Here is a 14,460-nt window from a genome sequence, read left to right as displayed (position 1 = left end):
TTAAAACTAGTTCAGTTAGTTGCCAGTCCTGATGAACATTGTCTGTGGAGAGGTGTTATTTCATGTTGTAAACCAGGAGACATCCATCAGCCTGGTGTCTCAGGTGTGTATATGTGCGTGTGAGGCTGACGAAGCGCTTGTGAGTGAGTAATAATGGCAGAATCAGGGTAGGGCGTCATGTCCGATCAAAACTCACAAATCGAACGGACTTGAGTCTCCCAATTGTCCAATCCCTCGCATCGTCCGCAGACAAAGTGTAGCTATTCTGATGCTGTTTTGAAGTATTTACTGGCATCTGAAAGCAAAGACTAACACCAAGCTGAGCTGTGAATTTTTCCCTCCACTCAAACTGTCAGCAGGATTCTTGGGGATTTGTGTTTTGGAGAGGAGTTATAGGTTTGGGATGCACCATCTGTCTCAGGAACTTTAAATCTATGATACGGCTTCTTACCTTCAGACTTAGCACCGCTTCTGCCAGAAGACTTTAAGCACCAAAATAGTCTAAGAGTCGAAAATAGGCATCTTACCGTACTTTGCATTAATGTGGAATATGCACTATGGCGTCAAAATGTGCCATGTTTAATATATAGCAACCAATTTTCCACTCTCTGTATAATCCCCAGAAATCCCTTAACATTTTTTAAATGCCTTCCTCTGTTTTACATCTTTTTTTATTCTGCGGGTCAATGCAAATTCCATCAATGTCATTAAAATGGCGAGAACAGGCATGTAATTCACTTTTCTGCGAGCCTGATCCATTGGCTGAAGAACTGACAGCCTTGCGGGGAAATAGGTGCAGTGTTGCCAGCAGGGAGGATGCTTCATGTTTGGGTATTATTTTTAGCTGGGTGAGGGTGATTGAAGGCAGCCATGCATCCGCTGTTGTCAGAAATAAGGTGAACGTGTGAGGCGAATGTGAGCACTTAATTTTCCCTGTACCCCTGCCAACTGCCAAGTGCAAGGAAAGGGGGTACATTGTCATTCACCGCACGCAGGTAGCACGAGGCTTAGCGCATTGCAGGCTTTGATCTCTTTGTGCCTAAATGTTGTGTCAATTCACTCCTGTTTGACCTCTGAGACGCCGGCTCACTGACGGGACTATGTGTCCTCAATCCACATTTCTTCAGTGAGTGAACCACGGGGCTGCAGACACTGATGTGAATAAGTCTGTTAGACTGAATCCAAATGCTTAGAGGACGGGGTCCAAATGAAAATAAATACTGCTACTCTGATGCTTTTACATAAGAGGCTCTTTTTTTTTAATGCACCCTTCTGTTCCATAAGAGGTATATTGGTGTACTCGAAAAGGGTTGATGATTATTTATAGGAGGACAGCTGTGAAGAGCTGGAGACTTATATAACTCACTGAAGGTAAGGGGAAGAGTTAAGATATGTAAATGCAATTATAGTGTAGACAGTAGGGGGCAGTTAGTTTTCATCCTGAAGGGATGAGAGCAGATTTATGCTGTTTTTTAAATTTTTATTATTATTATTAGAGGTTGTGGTTGATGCATTTTGAGCAAATGGCATTTTCTCAAATTTCTGTCTTCATGTCTCAGAGAGGTGAAAAGACAGAGACGGAGCAGAGAGTTTTAGAGAGAGACAGAGAGAGAGAGAGAGAGAGAGAGAGAGAGGAAGAGAGAGAGAGAGAGAGAGAGAGAGAGAGAGAATCTACGTCGTCATAAAGTCATGTGACCACCGAGTTTCCTTGGAGACAGCAGCAGTGTAGTACATTGAGATGCTCGCCTGCTCAGTTGAGGGCAGATTAGGCATCTGGCAACAGCAGCAGTTGGATGTATTTTGCCAGCCAGGCAGGTGCTTTCTCTCCTCACAGAGGTAAGTGATGCCTCGTGTCTGATGTGTTTAACTGAGAAGTAAACAATTTTCACATGGACTGGGATTTACTGAGACTAGAAGGCAGCATGTGCAGGTTTGAGTAGTGACAGGGTTAACCTTGCTTCTTTTTCTCTTTTTGCTGTTATTCTTTTTATGCATGAAAAATAACAATAAGTTAAGACTAAATCTGTACAAATGGCCTTTAAAAAACTGATAAATTAGTCATGTAGGACAGTCCATGTCTTTCTTTTGAATCTGTTAGGCTAGTCCTGGGAGAATTTCAAATGTATGAACTGATAAATAATTGCAGTATTTCTTTTAAAAGAACATACTAACCCCCTCGAGCATTCAAATTAATGCAGGGAATATGTAATTTGGTTTGTGAAATGATTTGAATACAATTAGTGAGCCAAAATTAAGCAATTCCTCTTACTCTGATTTCTGTTTTTGTGTTTAGTAGAGCTGTAATAATTTGTTCCTGTATAATGAAGAAAAGTATGCGTGCTGTTAAAGCACTGTTCCAAAAAAAAGAAAGAAAAAAAGTCTTATGCCTCATGCTGATAACATTATTCTTCACAATGTGGATATAAATAGTTTTATCTGGCCAGAAATGCTGATTGGACAAATAAGCATAATAGGACACAATGCTGTTCAGTGTTTTGCCTTTTATGTCATAATGAGTGCTTTAAATAAAGCAGTCAGCTGCAATGAAATAAAGGCTGATAAATACAGAGAGATACTCTGCAGATTGAAGAGATGCAACTACAGAGACATGGAAATCGAGTTCTGTCGTGAGCGGCTGCTCTTTGCTGTGCCGGGCGAAGTGTGAAGCCGAGAGCACCTGAGTGATATTTTGATCTGTTAATGAGACCCTGTGGTCCTGGGGTTTGGGGCTACAATGAGCTCGCCGGGGCCACAGATTTCAGCCGCCAGATGGACCCCATCGCTTTGTTTACTCGCACAAATTACCTCCAACAATGTCACCTTTCCTAGTTTTTCACAGACTTCAAGTTTAATTAGATTTCTTGTCTGCTGTTGTTGCTCTTGCTCATGTTAATTAGGTTTAAGCTAACAGCCGTAAAAACATCTAAATTGCCATTCCCGGAGAAGTCAATTATTTCAAAACAATTTTAAGTTAACTGGAGTACAACATGTTGCCTGTTTTGTGCTCCACACTCAGTGGTTTATAATGATCCCCCCTGCCTCCCCTCTTGCCCTCTTTTGTACAGTTGGATTAAATTGAAGTCAGGATCGCTGATTCATGCTTATTAATAAAATGCAAATGCCCTCTACTCCATTCCCCGGTGACAAGCACCACAGGCCCCTGCAGTATAGCATTAAAGACCTCTAATCTTGTCTTTTAGTCAGCCGAAACCAGTGGCCAACAACATGAACGACACAATGCTCATGTCCTCTGGGGCACCTACTCCCACCAAAAGGTAAGCACCCCCAGGGGATGATCTCACAGTGTCATTTTGAAGATATTATTCCAGAGAATTAGGTGCACTTCTGTGATTAACATATTCTTTAAAGGTGACAAAATGTCACTTTAAGTTACACACAAATGCGAAGCGAGTTCTTTTTTAACTCGCTCTGTGTTCAGAATAGGCGACAGATTCTCTCTCATCCGTGGAAATAAAAAGAGTAGCGCGGCAAATCAGACTACAGATGTTATTTGTTCCTCACACTTGACACACATTTATTTAGCATCTGAGCAGCATGCCCTTATGAGTGTATTTTTAGAGGAAAATTTGTTACGCTGTCATGAAGAATATGTGAGCACTCCTACTTAAAGGGCTGATTTGACAAATAGATTATGATAGAATTAGAGCCTCATCGAGTAAGCAGAAAGCAGACGAGGGCCCCCGTGAAAGCAGCCTAATTGTCCTCTCTTTCTAGCGCCTCTCAGTTAAAGGCCACCTCCATTATTATTTACAGTGGTAATGAACCATTGTGGTTATGAATTTGATCATGGAGAGCACTCTGAGAAAGCTATAATGTATCTGCACTCTGTCCTGCAGGTCTGTGCCAGGTGGATTTTCCCTTTTGCGTACAGTATCTCTCTATCGCATCTTTGCAGTAATTTGTGTTTGCAAGATGGAACTGCTCAGGGACATCCCGTGGCATATTTGGAGGGAAGAGACGTCACTGTCCAGCATACAAAAAGAAAAGCGATATCCACCCTGTTCTGTATCAGATGTTTGATTGAAATCCAGACAAAGGTTTTTTGTAGAGAACCTGAATGAAGTCTGTGGATGTTTGCTCCTCTGGGCTGAGTTATCATGCAGTAGCACACCAAGGAGTCCAGGCAGTAAGCTCGAGGCAGCTGAAGGGCAGAACACACACTGCAAAAAATGTCAATTGCATAAAGCCATTTTATCAAGTGCTATGCATTAAAATGTGTATTTTTATCATAAAAAATCTGTTAAAGCATTTGCTTTCAAGATTTTTTGCACTGAATTTTAAAGCATGCGCAATTATCTCACTTTTTTTGGGGGGGGGGGGGGGGGTTTAGATGCTAAGAATCATTATTAGATTAAGTTTCTTCCTGGCATGAACATTTTATGCAGCGTGGTGTTCTTTCAGAGGACTGACAGTATCAAGATCAGAGCTGGTTTGAAGGGAACTGACAAGATAGGGACGCCCGAGGCGGCAAATGGAGCCGAGCATCCAGACCCGTGGAGGTCAGTTGAAGACATCACGTGTTGCAGCATGTACAGAGGAAGGCGACACTCTCCTGAGGTTTGTTTCACTGTGGCAGTAATGAAGAAGCCTGATAACCTTTGTCTTGACATTTTGCTCCGTGAGTCAGAGCTGCTTTGGGAAGATGTCATGCACTGTGGAAGCTGTTGCCTTGGAGGGGCATAACAACTACAAAGCTGCCATATTTAGGGCAGAAATTGTGCATTAAGCCACCATGACGCTTCCAAAATAGGTTGTGTTGAGTGTCAGTATGGATACCGGTAGATAAGGTGTTGAATGAATTGCAAAGGAGGCTGCTCTTCGAACAGAAGTCCACTTGCTACCAGCCTCTCTTTGTGTCACATCTGATTTGTAAATATTAATCTAATGTTATAATTAACATGCATGCCTGCTTTCATACAATGGGCCTGTGAGTCAAATATGCCACTGCTGAATAATGCAAAGCTCCTTGTGGCTCTGCCTCAGTTCAACAGACCCAAACTGAGAAGCAGCACTAGTGGCGTCTATATTTGGTGACACTTTCAAATTCCTCTTTTTGTCAGGGGAAAAAATACAACACATTCATGATTGCGAGCTCACTCTAAGATGTCCAGAGTAGAAACTGAATGCACACCATTGTTTGAAGAATTGTGTGTGTTGTACTTCCAGCATCCATCACTGTCTGCTCTCTGATATTGTCTGCTCTGCTGACATGGCATCTGCTCCCTCCCACCTCACTCTCTCTCTCACACAGACAGTCGCTCACCACCCGCCCGTCCTCCAAGGGCGAACAGACACCGCACAATTTATTACCTGTTAGTCATGCTGAACCACAGCAGCAAAAGTTTTTTTTTTTAAATGCTTTGATGAGTTTAGTTCAGTTAACTGCGAATTGACCAGATGTAAGTGTAAAAACACAGCTGGTGGTGTAGAAGTTTGTAGGTCATTATGTGAGACATATATAATATATTTAAACTATAACATTTAATCTTTAATGTCATTAATAATCTACCTTAAACTTAAAGTGCTGAAATGTTGTCTCACCCCTTCTGGTAGGTGGAGTAATTACAAAAACACAGTTAACGTGCTTCATGATGTATCCTGACCGGTTGGACTCGCACGGCCAGTGACTCCACACAGCTGCGAAAATGTTTCCAGATAGGCATTATTTTGGATAAATTGACTGTATATTGGGAATTTAAATGGTTACTTTCGGACATTTTTTAAAAACTTAATAAAGACACGTTTCCATCAATGTATTTTTCTGCACATTTTGATGATTCACATTACAAGAAGTTGATGGAAATTTGAAAAAACAAAACAAAAAAACATCCTCAATTTTGCAAAAAATGTTTTTACACTTGTTTGACTTAGTTTTTGCCTTTTCCTGAAAAATAGTTAATGTGATAAATGGGAGATAGAAACACCTTTGTCAAATATTATATTGACTCTCAGCGGAATTAAATTGTGATTGTGAAAGACAATTACGAGTCATAAATAACATCAGATAATAAGTTTTAAAACATTTGCAATAAAAGCTGAATCCAGGCCAGATCAATACATACATGGGAAAAGTAATAATTGGATATGTTACAAGATGTAAATGAGAGAAAAGATGTGAGGTAATTTTGAACACTATCCCATTATGGAAATGATTATCTTTCAAAAAGGGATTCCAATCGAACTTTGTGATGCATTATCATTAGTTACAAAGAAATTACATATTCTATATATAAATATCAAAAAACTGTTGTTAATAATATTGTGGTATTGACTTAAACCACATTGCCCAGTGACGTCAACAAGTAAACATGACTGCTGCAGGGCCAAGAACAAGATGCATCCCTCCAGATGTTTGGGGAAGTTTGGACAAGTTCATATGTCTGGACTCTGAAAGCTGTGACCTTTTAGTTAAAACGCCATCAGGAAAGTCAAAACACAGATTTAAAAAGCATCATCTATTTATCTCTCACCAAAATAAACCCGGCGGTGTCTGAGCCACTGTCTGTGTTTGAGAGATTTTCTTCACACATGTTACAAAAATAAAAGTACCTGGGAAAGATGCCAATGCAGGAGAGCTTGAAGGCATTTTGTGAATCTTTGTCCAAAACCTGACACAGACCATCAGGTGGTGCCAGGAGTCTCCCTGATGAAACAAACACAGAATATTTGGGTGTGATAGCCTGCAGAAAAAAAACATCCAGACATGCAATGACCCGGTAGGGTCATCGCTTCCTGAGCCAACTCCCTGATGTGTGTAAATGTATTACTTTAATACTACAAGAAACCTCCGGCTCTGTTTATGCTTTAGCCTGAGGACAAGCCTGTAAATTATTTAAAAAGAGACATTTCTTGACAGTCTTGAAATTTCCCATAAAAAACAAGTTTTTTGACAGGTTAGTGGAGTGATTTCATTTCATCCTGATGCAGATCAACTAAATTTTTCTTCAGTCAAGTGACACTATCTTGAAACAAGTCGAATGATCCGCCAAGTATTTTAAGATTTCATCACTGAAGTAAGAAAACCCTTGACATGAGCGAGGTCCTGTAGCATCTGGAGTAGACACATTTATCTCAACACACTTTTAATTCTTCTTTATATGTTTTCTTTGAATCTGGTTTTTTTTTTTAGCTTTTATCACATTTGCAGTATATATGAGACTGCAGGGACTGTAGTTGTTGATGCAGTGGGTCTGATGCCAGATTGGGTTTAATGGTCTTAATCATCACTCATTCTCCAGTCAGAGTTAGATCATCCTGTTGGAAGACTGAGAGCCCGGCACCATTTCAGCTCTCCTTCACTCCTCATTGCAGACCGCCTGCCGAGAAGGGACAGCATATGTCCTGTCATCTGTCCTCACCATATGCCACGCCCATGATCATTTAAAGTTTCATGCCTTTATGACGTTTCCAGTCAGCAATGAAATGGCCAGGACGGGCATTGGCAAAGTCACAAATTCATTTGGCATGCTGCATTCGCTCTTATTCAGTTCATTGTTCATTGTTATGACCAATTATCTCAGGCTGTCCATCAACACTGGAGTCAAAGCCAACTATCATATATTAAGGTCACCTCAGTAACAAAGTTTTTTGTCATGCAAATTATTTTACATAATCACTTTGATGGTGCACACTTATCCTTCTACTTGTAAAAGAGCTTTTGACATTAGAGACTGTGCTGCTGTATTCAGTATGTGTGTGTGTGTGTGGTGTGTGTGCGTGATGGATCTCCCTGTCTTTGACTTTTGTGCAGTGTCCTGGAGAGTCCCAGTCGGCTAGATGAAGAGCACCGCCTCATCGCTCGCTACGCTGCCCGCTTGGCAGCTGAGGCGGGAAACTCCACAGTGAGTAGCTCGCAGGACGCCCCTTGATGGGCTTTAGTCAACCTGCATTTCACATTTAATGCTTTGACAAGTTATTGTTCAGCTTCTTTGTGGCTGGAGAATTGAGGCTGCACTTTACACTCTGTGCAAAATTCTCACACACTAGTCAAACTGTGTCACACTCAAAAAGGCGAGATAAGTGCACTTCTGTCTTAGCAGGTGCAAGTGTTGTTTTCTTAAAACATGATGCTTTCAAGCAAAATGCCAAAAGGTTGACATTTTGGGAAATTTGCTTTCTTGTCCAGAGTTAGACGAGAAGATTGATGCCACTGTCATATCTGTCTGTTCAGTATGAAGCAACAGCAAGCAGCTGGTTAGCTTAGCTTAGCATAAAGACTGAAAACGGGTGAACAGCTAGACTGGCTCTGTCCAAATGTACAGCAAACAGCTAAATTTCACTAATTAACATGTTATATGTGATATTTTAGTCTATACAAATACTGAAGTGGAAAAAACTCTTGATTTTACGAGGGGGTTATGTGGTTGCCAGGAGAAGTGTCTTCCTGAAGTTCCTAAAGCTGGTTGCATTACAGTGATGACTTCAGGAAGTCACTGCATCCGGCCAAGAAATGGTCACGCACATTAACCCCCTGTAAAACCACAACATGTCATATGTAGACTTAAGTTTTTGTATTAATTAAACAAATGAGAAATCATTTATTCATTAATGTGCTTTAGAGGTGCTGGTAGGTGGATTTTGTGACTGAGCCAGGCAAGCTGTTCCCACCTGTCTCCAGTCTTTTTGCTAAGCTAAGCTAATAAGTAGCTGCTGGCTGTAGCTTCCTATTGATCATACAAACATGAGTGTGGTATCAATCTTCTCGTCTAACTCTCAGCAAGAGAGAAAAATAACATTTCCCAAAACATCAAACTATTCATTTCAGGAAATTATTAAGAACAAGTGAACCAACAGCAGGTTTAGTTTCGTTTTATTTGCATTTGTACTTTGCAGTCTGACAAAGGGACAAAGGAAAGCTGCCGTGACCTGTTTATGCATGAACATAATAAGACTCCAACAGAGCATCATTACTGTTCACTGTGGTCAGAAGGTAGCTGATGATGTTTGACTTTTACTCACCTACCGTTGTTAATGCCATGCTATGATTATTTTATTTTCAGCAACAGTGTCCACCGACAGATCTGGGATTCAACTTTGATGCCAATAAGCAACAAAGGCAGCTGATTGCAGAGCTGGAGAACAAAAACAGGTACCATTTATCTTTCAAACATCAATTGTACATCAGAAACATTCATTATGTTCCTTACTGATTGGTGGGCTTGCTGGTTGACAGTCTAGTGTTGCACTTAGGTACTTACTTTTTTATTATAAGCCACTATATACTTTATACTCCTCCACATGTCAAAGAGAAAAATTGCACATTTTACTGCACTCTACATTTACCCAACAGCTGTAGTTTAAGCAGTTAAGTTTAGTAGATTAAGATTCAGCATGCCAAACATTTCATAAGCTTTTTAAATATGATGCATTGTCTCAGATTTAACAACCCAGCACTGTACAGAATAGTAAGAGCAACAGTTAGACGTTAGTTCAGTGAGGTTGATACCACTCTCACGTGTCCGTTGTCCATAAGGCTACAGGCATGAACCAGATATTTTAGCTTAGCCGACAGACTGGAAACAGGCTCTTGCTCTGTCACAAGATAAGAAAATTATATTGTCTTCGTTTAATCCTTCCAGAAACTGAAGTGTAAAAACATGATAAGTTGTGGTTTCATGGGAGACAATGTGCCAAACTATTTCTTGGCCGGGAGCAGTAACTTCCTAAAATTATTATGAGGTTGCCCAGCAACCAGCAGAGACTAACCCTCTGCAAAAAAGCAAATATTTCCCAGGATGTCAAAGTTTTCCTCTAAAATTAACTCATTAAATAACAATAAATTGTAAGTTATTGCAGCAATAATAATAATAATAATAATAATAATAATAATAATAATAATAATAATAATAAATAGTTACACACTCTGAAAGCAATCATTCCTCATTACTACATTTGATAGTACATGTTGCTGATAATACATTTGTACTTTTGCTTAAATCATTCAATTGTAACCGAGTATTTTTATACACTGGGGTATTTTTGCTTCAACTTAAGTGCTCAGTACTTCACTGGCTGTCTGCCTAATTCAGGGAGATCCTCCAGGAGATCCAGAGGCTGCGTTTGGAGCACGAGCAAGCCTCTCAGCCGACCCCAGAAAAGGCCCAGCAGAACCCCACACTGCTGACTGAACTGCGACTCCTCAGGTATCGTCAATACACCTCCTAACAGCACTTCACAATGACAAGATGAAAGACTGACATATTAAGAAAAGTGAGTAGCAATATCACTTTAGGGCTGTCGTGTTTACTGAATGTGGGCTGAAGTCATTCTTTCAGTAGAAATAATGTCTCCCTAATTCAGGATGGACATTTGTCAAGCTGGCTGTACGCTGGAACACTTGAGTTGAGTTCTTGGAAGAGACTCACCATGAGTGTTACTGCACATGTTGTCCTGAACGACCTTTATTGGTCTGGTCTGGCCTAAATAATGAATCATCAGCAAAGTTTAAGGTCAACAGTCATGACAAAGATTTAAATATTAATATTCTATTAATATTTTATAACATAAATTATAAGCTATTCATCAGTGCTGGTTAATTATATATTGTTTGCCTCACACTGAGCAGAGGCAGAGCTTTTTTTCTCTCTTGCTCATTGGTATGTTAAGGGATTGTTGTGGGTAGAAGAAACTAATTACGAGTATTAATACAAAAACATAGGAATTTAATTAGAAAATTAATTGGTTTATATCACTGGATGATACATTTTTACCAGTTATTATTTCTCTCAGTTGTCATTAGTTGAATAATGTTTGTGATTCTGTATCACTGGCTTTATACCAGGATATTGTCAAGCAGTAACTATTTCATCACAGTCTGTGCATTGTGTTTGGAGCCTGGCTGGACTGCTCTGTGATTGTCTTTATCCAGCTGCTCGATAAGGAGTGCAGCAGACAGTGCAGACAGTCTGCAGATGTTTGTGAGTTTCTGAAAACTGGACTTTGCGCCGACAGATTGCTTCAGTTTTTCAGGCTTTTCAAAATGCAATACACCCTGTGAACACCAGGGGCTGATGATAGGCCAGATTTTACACCTTTGGGATGGTCAGATGTCAAGAGTGTTGAAGGAACTAGTGACAGAGATATCAAAGGTATTTAGTTTGTTACTTTGATACAGGTTAATAATCAACCGTGATAATATACATATACTAGTGCAACATGATCTCAAATACAGTGCAATGAGATGAGGAAAATAATACACATTCATTCCATGGCACTATACATACTGTAGATGCATCATCTGTGAGTTTGCAACAGCTGATCTTTGAATTTTTCAACCCTGAAGCAAATCCGAGGTCTGTTTCACCTCATTTACAACATGCATGTTCTGATTTACAATATTAAGTAATTTCCTTGCACTCAAAAACATACTTGCAATACAAGAGCCTTGTAGGATATGCAACTGTTTCTGCAGTTTACAAAAGACAATCATATGTTACACTGTCACCATTTGTCTACGTGTAAACAGTGTTGACAAATCGCTCACTCTACACACAAAAAAATGAACTGGAAACACTTTTGCAAACATAAATCCCCACATTTTTGGCCAGATTGCAACGGCAGTGTCAGCCCTATAAATGGAAATGCAATCACTGACTGACTCAATGATGAAGTTACACCATAGAGAGCCAAAGCCCCTTCACTTCCGCTGTCTATCATGGGATCCTTTGTCATAAACAGTATGAACGGTAGTCAAAACATTTTTATTGTCATTATATCACCACAAAAAATTCCCTCCCTAACAAATTCCCTTTCTTCTTATCAGCGACTCCTGGTCCTTTTATCAGCCGAAAGCGAAAGAACGATCGGGACGTGTGACTTTATCCCAGCACTAAACACTCACGTTTCATGTTAATGTTAGCTTCAGCGGCCCTGGGTAGCATGTGAAGATAGTTATGACATCACTTCATCAACATTTGGGTGTGCTGTATTTATAATGATGTATTTTCACAGTGTTTTATTTCAAAAGTCTTGAAATAAAAGAATTGCAAATTTCTTGACTTGTAAAATTATCAGATTGACCGACATCATATGTGTAACTCAAACAGAATCAAAAAATTATTTGCCCAATGGTGGTCCAGCAGAAGTGGAGGGACTTTGCCTTTTTATTGGTCAGTTGAATGCCGCATAGCTGATCAATGAAGTTACACCATTGGTCGGCTGAATATTGCATGGCTGAGTGATGAAGTTACAACATTGATCGGCCAAATGCCAACACTTCTTGTATCTTTTTTAAATGAAAAACCCTTTAGCGTTTCACACACAGTTCATCCATATACTAGGTTTTGACCTAGTCTTGTTTTCTTCTGTTACAGACACAGGAAGGATGAGTTGGAGAGGCGCATGTCGGCCCTGCAGGAGAGCAGACGGGAGCTGATGGTGCAGCTGGAGGGACTCATGAGGCTGCTAAAGGTGGGTATCACCTGTTTCTTGGAGATTCTTACACAAAAAGGCCTCTGAATCAATAGGAGTAAACCATGATGGTGCATACACAAATGTGCTGTTCTTTAGAATTTAACAGGCCCCTTTAGTGGTAATCTTCAGCAGCTTATATGATTGGGTTGAAAAGCTTGGTGGCATGTTTGATGAAATGAGAAGTGGACATGTTTAATTCTTCACAATCGAAACATTGCACTGATCTTAAGTTATGTTAATGTGCTATGCGATGCATGCAAAAATCCCTTTCTTCCTCTTTCACTGCTTTAATTCTGTTGCTCTCACTCTTCTTGCTCTCTCTTTCTGCTTACCTTTGCTGGCTGATAGGATGAGGAGCAGAAGCAGGCTGTAAGTTGCCTTTAATTCAGTTTGTAAGGCTCAGTACCTGGCTCTAGTCGCAGCACTTACTGTAACACTACTTCAGTAAACTGCCCCGCCTTCACACAGATGTGATTTAAGGAAGTTTTTATAATTCATTTAGAGAAGCGTGTTAGGAAAGATAATAGGATTCCCCTGTCTAACTGGGTTATACTGATCCAGCTGTCCAATCCAGCATATCCAAGCACTTCTTTGCTAGCCACAGACTGCGACACAGTCTTTAAAACCAGGTTGCGCAGGTCTGTGGTCCAAACAAGTTGAGAGAACTGTGTTTTTCACAGCCCAAATGTCAGGGACCTGTTCCTTTCATCGGCGCTAACAACCTCCTGTCTAATGTGACTGCAGTCTGGCTGGCCATCTGCTGTCTGGCTCAGAGCCATCGTCCTGGGCCTGCACCAGTCCCAGAGACACACAGTGATCCTTTCTCTGTGAGATATAGCTCCAGACTCAGCACAGGCCACGGCCATTCACCCACACATGTTTCTCGTTACCCCCTCGATGAAGTAAAGGTGCACTATAGAGAAATAAAGTAAAGCCAGCCAGTGTAGGATTACCAGAAGTTTTCTTGCCTTTACACCATTGTTTTTGTTTGTTCTCCCTGTAAGGATTAAGTTCTTTTGGTCACATCTGTGTCTGTGTTTGTTTTAATAAAAGTCACCTTTAGAACCAAAGAGGTCATCTTTTCCTAAAGCTGCAATCTGTGATTGCAATGCAGCATCTTCCACTGAAACGCAGGTGCTTCACAATTGGCTTTGTTGATGTAGAGATTAGCTGGATTTAAGTGTCTTTCTGTATCTGACGCCCAGATTCATGGAACATGGAAAATAACCAAATATGGCATGTTATTCACCAACTCTGCACCAATGAGAAGATGCCTGACAACACCAGTCTACTAGTGTCTTTGCACCCGTCACACTCACATATCTATCAATAATGTATGCAGCTCATTGTTTTGGCGATATTGTATTTAACTGAAGATGCAAACCAAGATTGTGCCTGATTCATAAACATGTCTCAAAACCAACTTCCTCAAATTTTTATGAGTTTCCTTAAAAGGTTGGGGTAATGACTGTTTAGTTTTTACAGTGCAGCATCACTGACTATAATCCTGAGACTGGTAATACAAGTAGTTTTTAACTGGACTAAACATTAGTTTAAATCATTTACAATCTTTTGTATTCACATGACTTTACCAGGTAAAATGAAGCTTTAGTTTGACAAGCAATGAAGAACTGAATTTTATTTCCATCTACAAGTCAAACTGTTTAATGGCTTCCATACAGTATTTGCCCTAATGTTGAAAATGTTCTGACGGTACGGTAACTTTCACGGGTGGTTGTATGTTGCAGTCCCAGTCTGGAGGCTCCCCTCATTCTTCCCCCAGTCACGGTGCAGGCTGCTCCATGCCCATGCCCATACGCTCCACCTCGGCTGGGTCCACACCAACTCACACACCGCAGGACTGCCTGGCAGGGGTGGGAGGGGATGTGCTGGAGGCCTTCGCTCAGGGTGAGTCTGCTCTCAACCTGAAACAAAGAGAATTCAAAATAAAACTCGTACACAATGTGAAACCTTTTCAGAAATACATGTTGGAATGAAAATCTTGTTAAAGACCTTGTTCAGGAAATA

The 14,460-nt window shown here is 40.4% G+C and overlaps 1 protein-coding gene across 1 annotated transcript in view; it reads left to right on the top strand.

Moving 5' to 3' along the window:
• The window catches only part of LOC134001057 (uncharacterized), a 45,811-nt gene that overhangs the window by 31,134 nt on the left and 217 nt on the right, over positions 1-14,460 (top strand). The window contains exons 21-27 of the mRNA XM_062440596.1: positions 3,201-3,275; positions 7,772-7,862; positions 9,027-9,109; positions 10,050-10,163; positions 12,333-12,429; positions 12,781-12,801; positions 14,181-14,340. Of these exons, the coding sequence (XP_062296580.1) occupies positions 3,201-3,275; positions 7,772-7,862; positions 9,027-9,109; positions 10,050-10,163; positions 12,333-12,429; positions 12,781-12,801; positions 14,181-14,340 (641 nt within the window). The remainder of the gene's footprint in view (positions 1-3,200; positions 3,276-7,771; positions 7,863-9,026; positions 9,110-10,049; positions 10,164-12,332; positions 12,430-12,780; positions 12,802-14,180; positions 14,341-14,460) is intronic.

The sequence above is a fragment of the Scomber scombrus genome, chromosome 19, assembly GCF_963691925.1.
Source record: "Scomber scombrus chromosome 19, fScoSco1.1, whole genome shotgun sequence".
Classification (NCBI taxonomy): Eukaryota; Metazoa; Chordata; class Actinopteri; order Scombriformes; family Scombridae; genus Scomber; species Scomber scombrus.
This window is presented reverse-complemented; position numbering and strand designations above follow the sequence as displayed.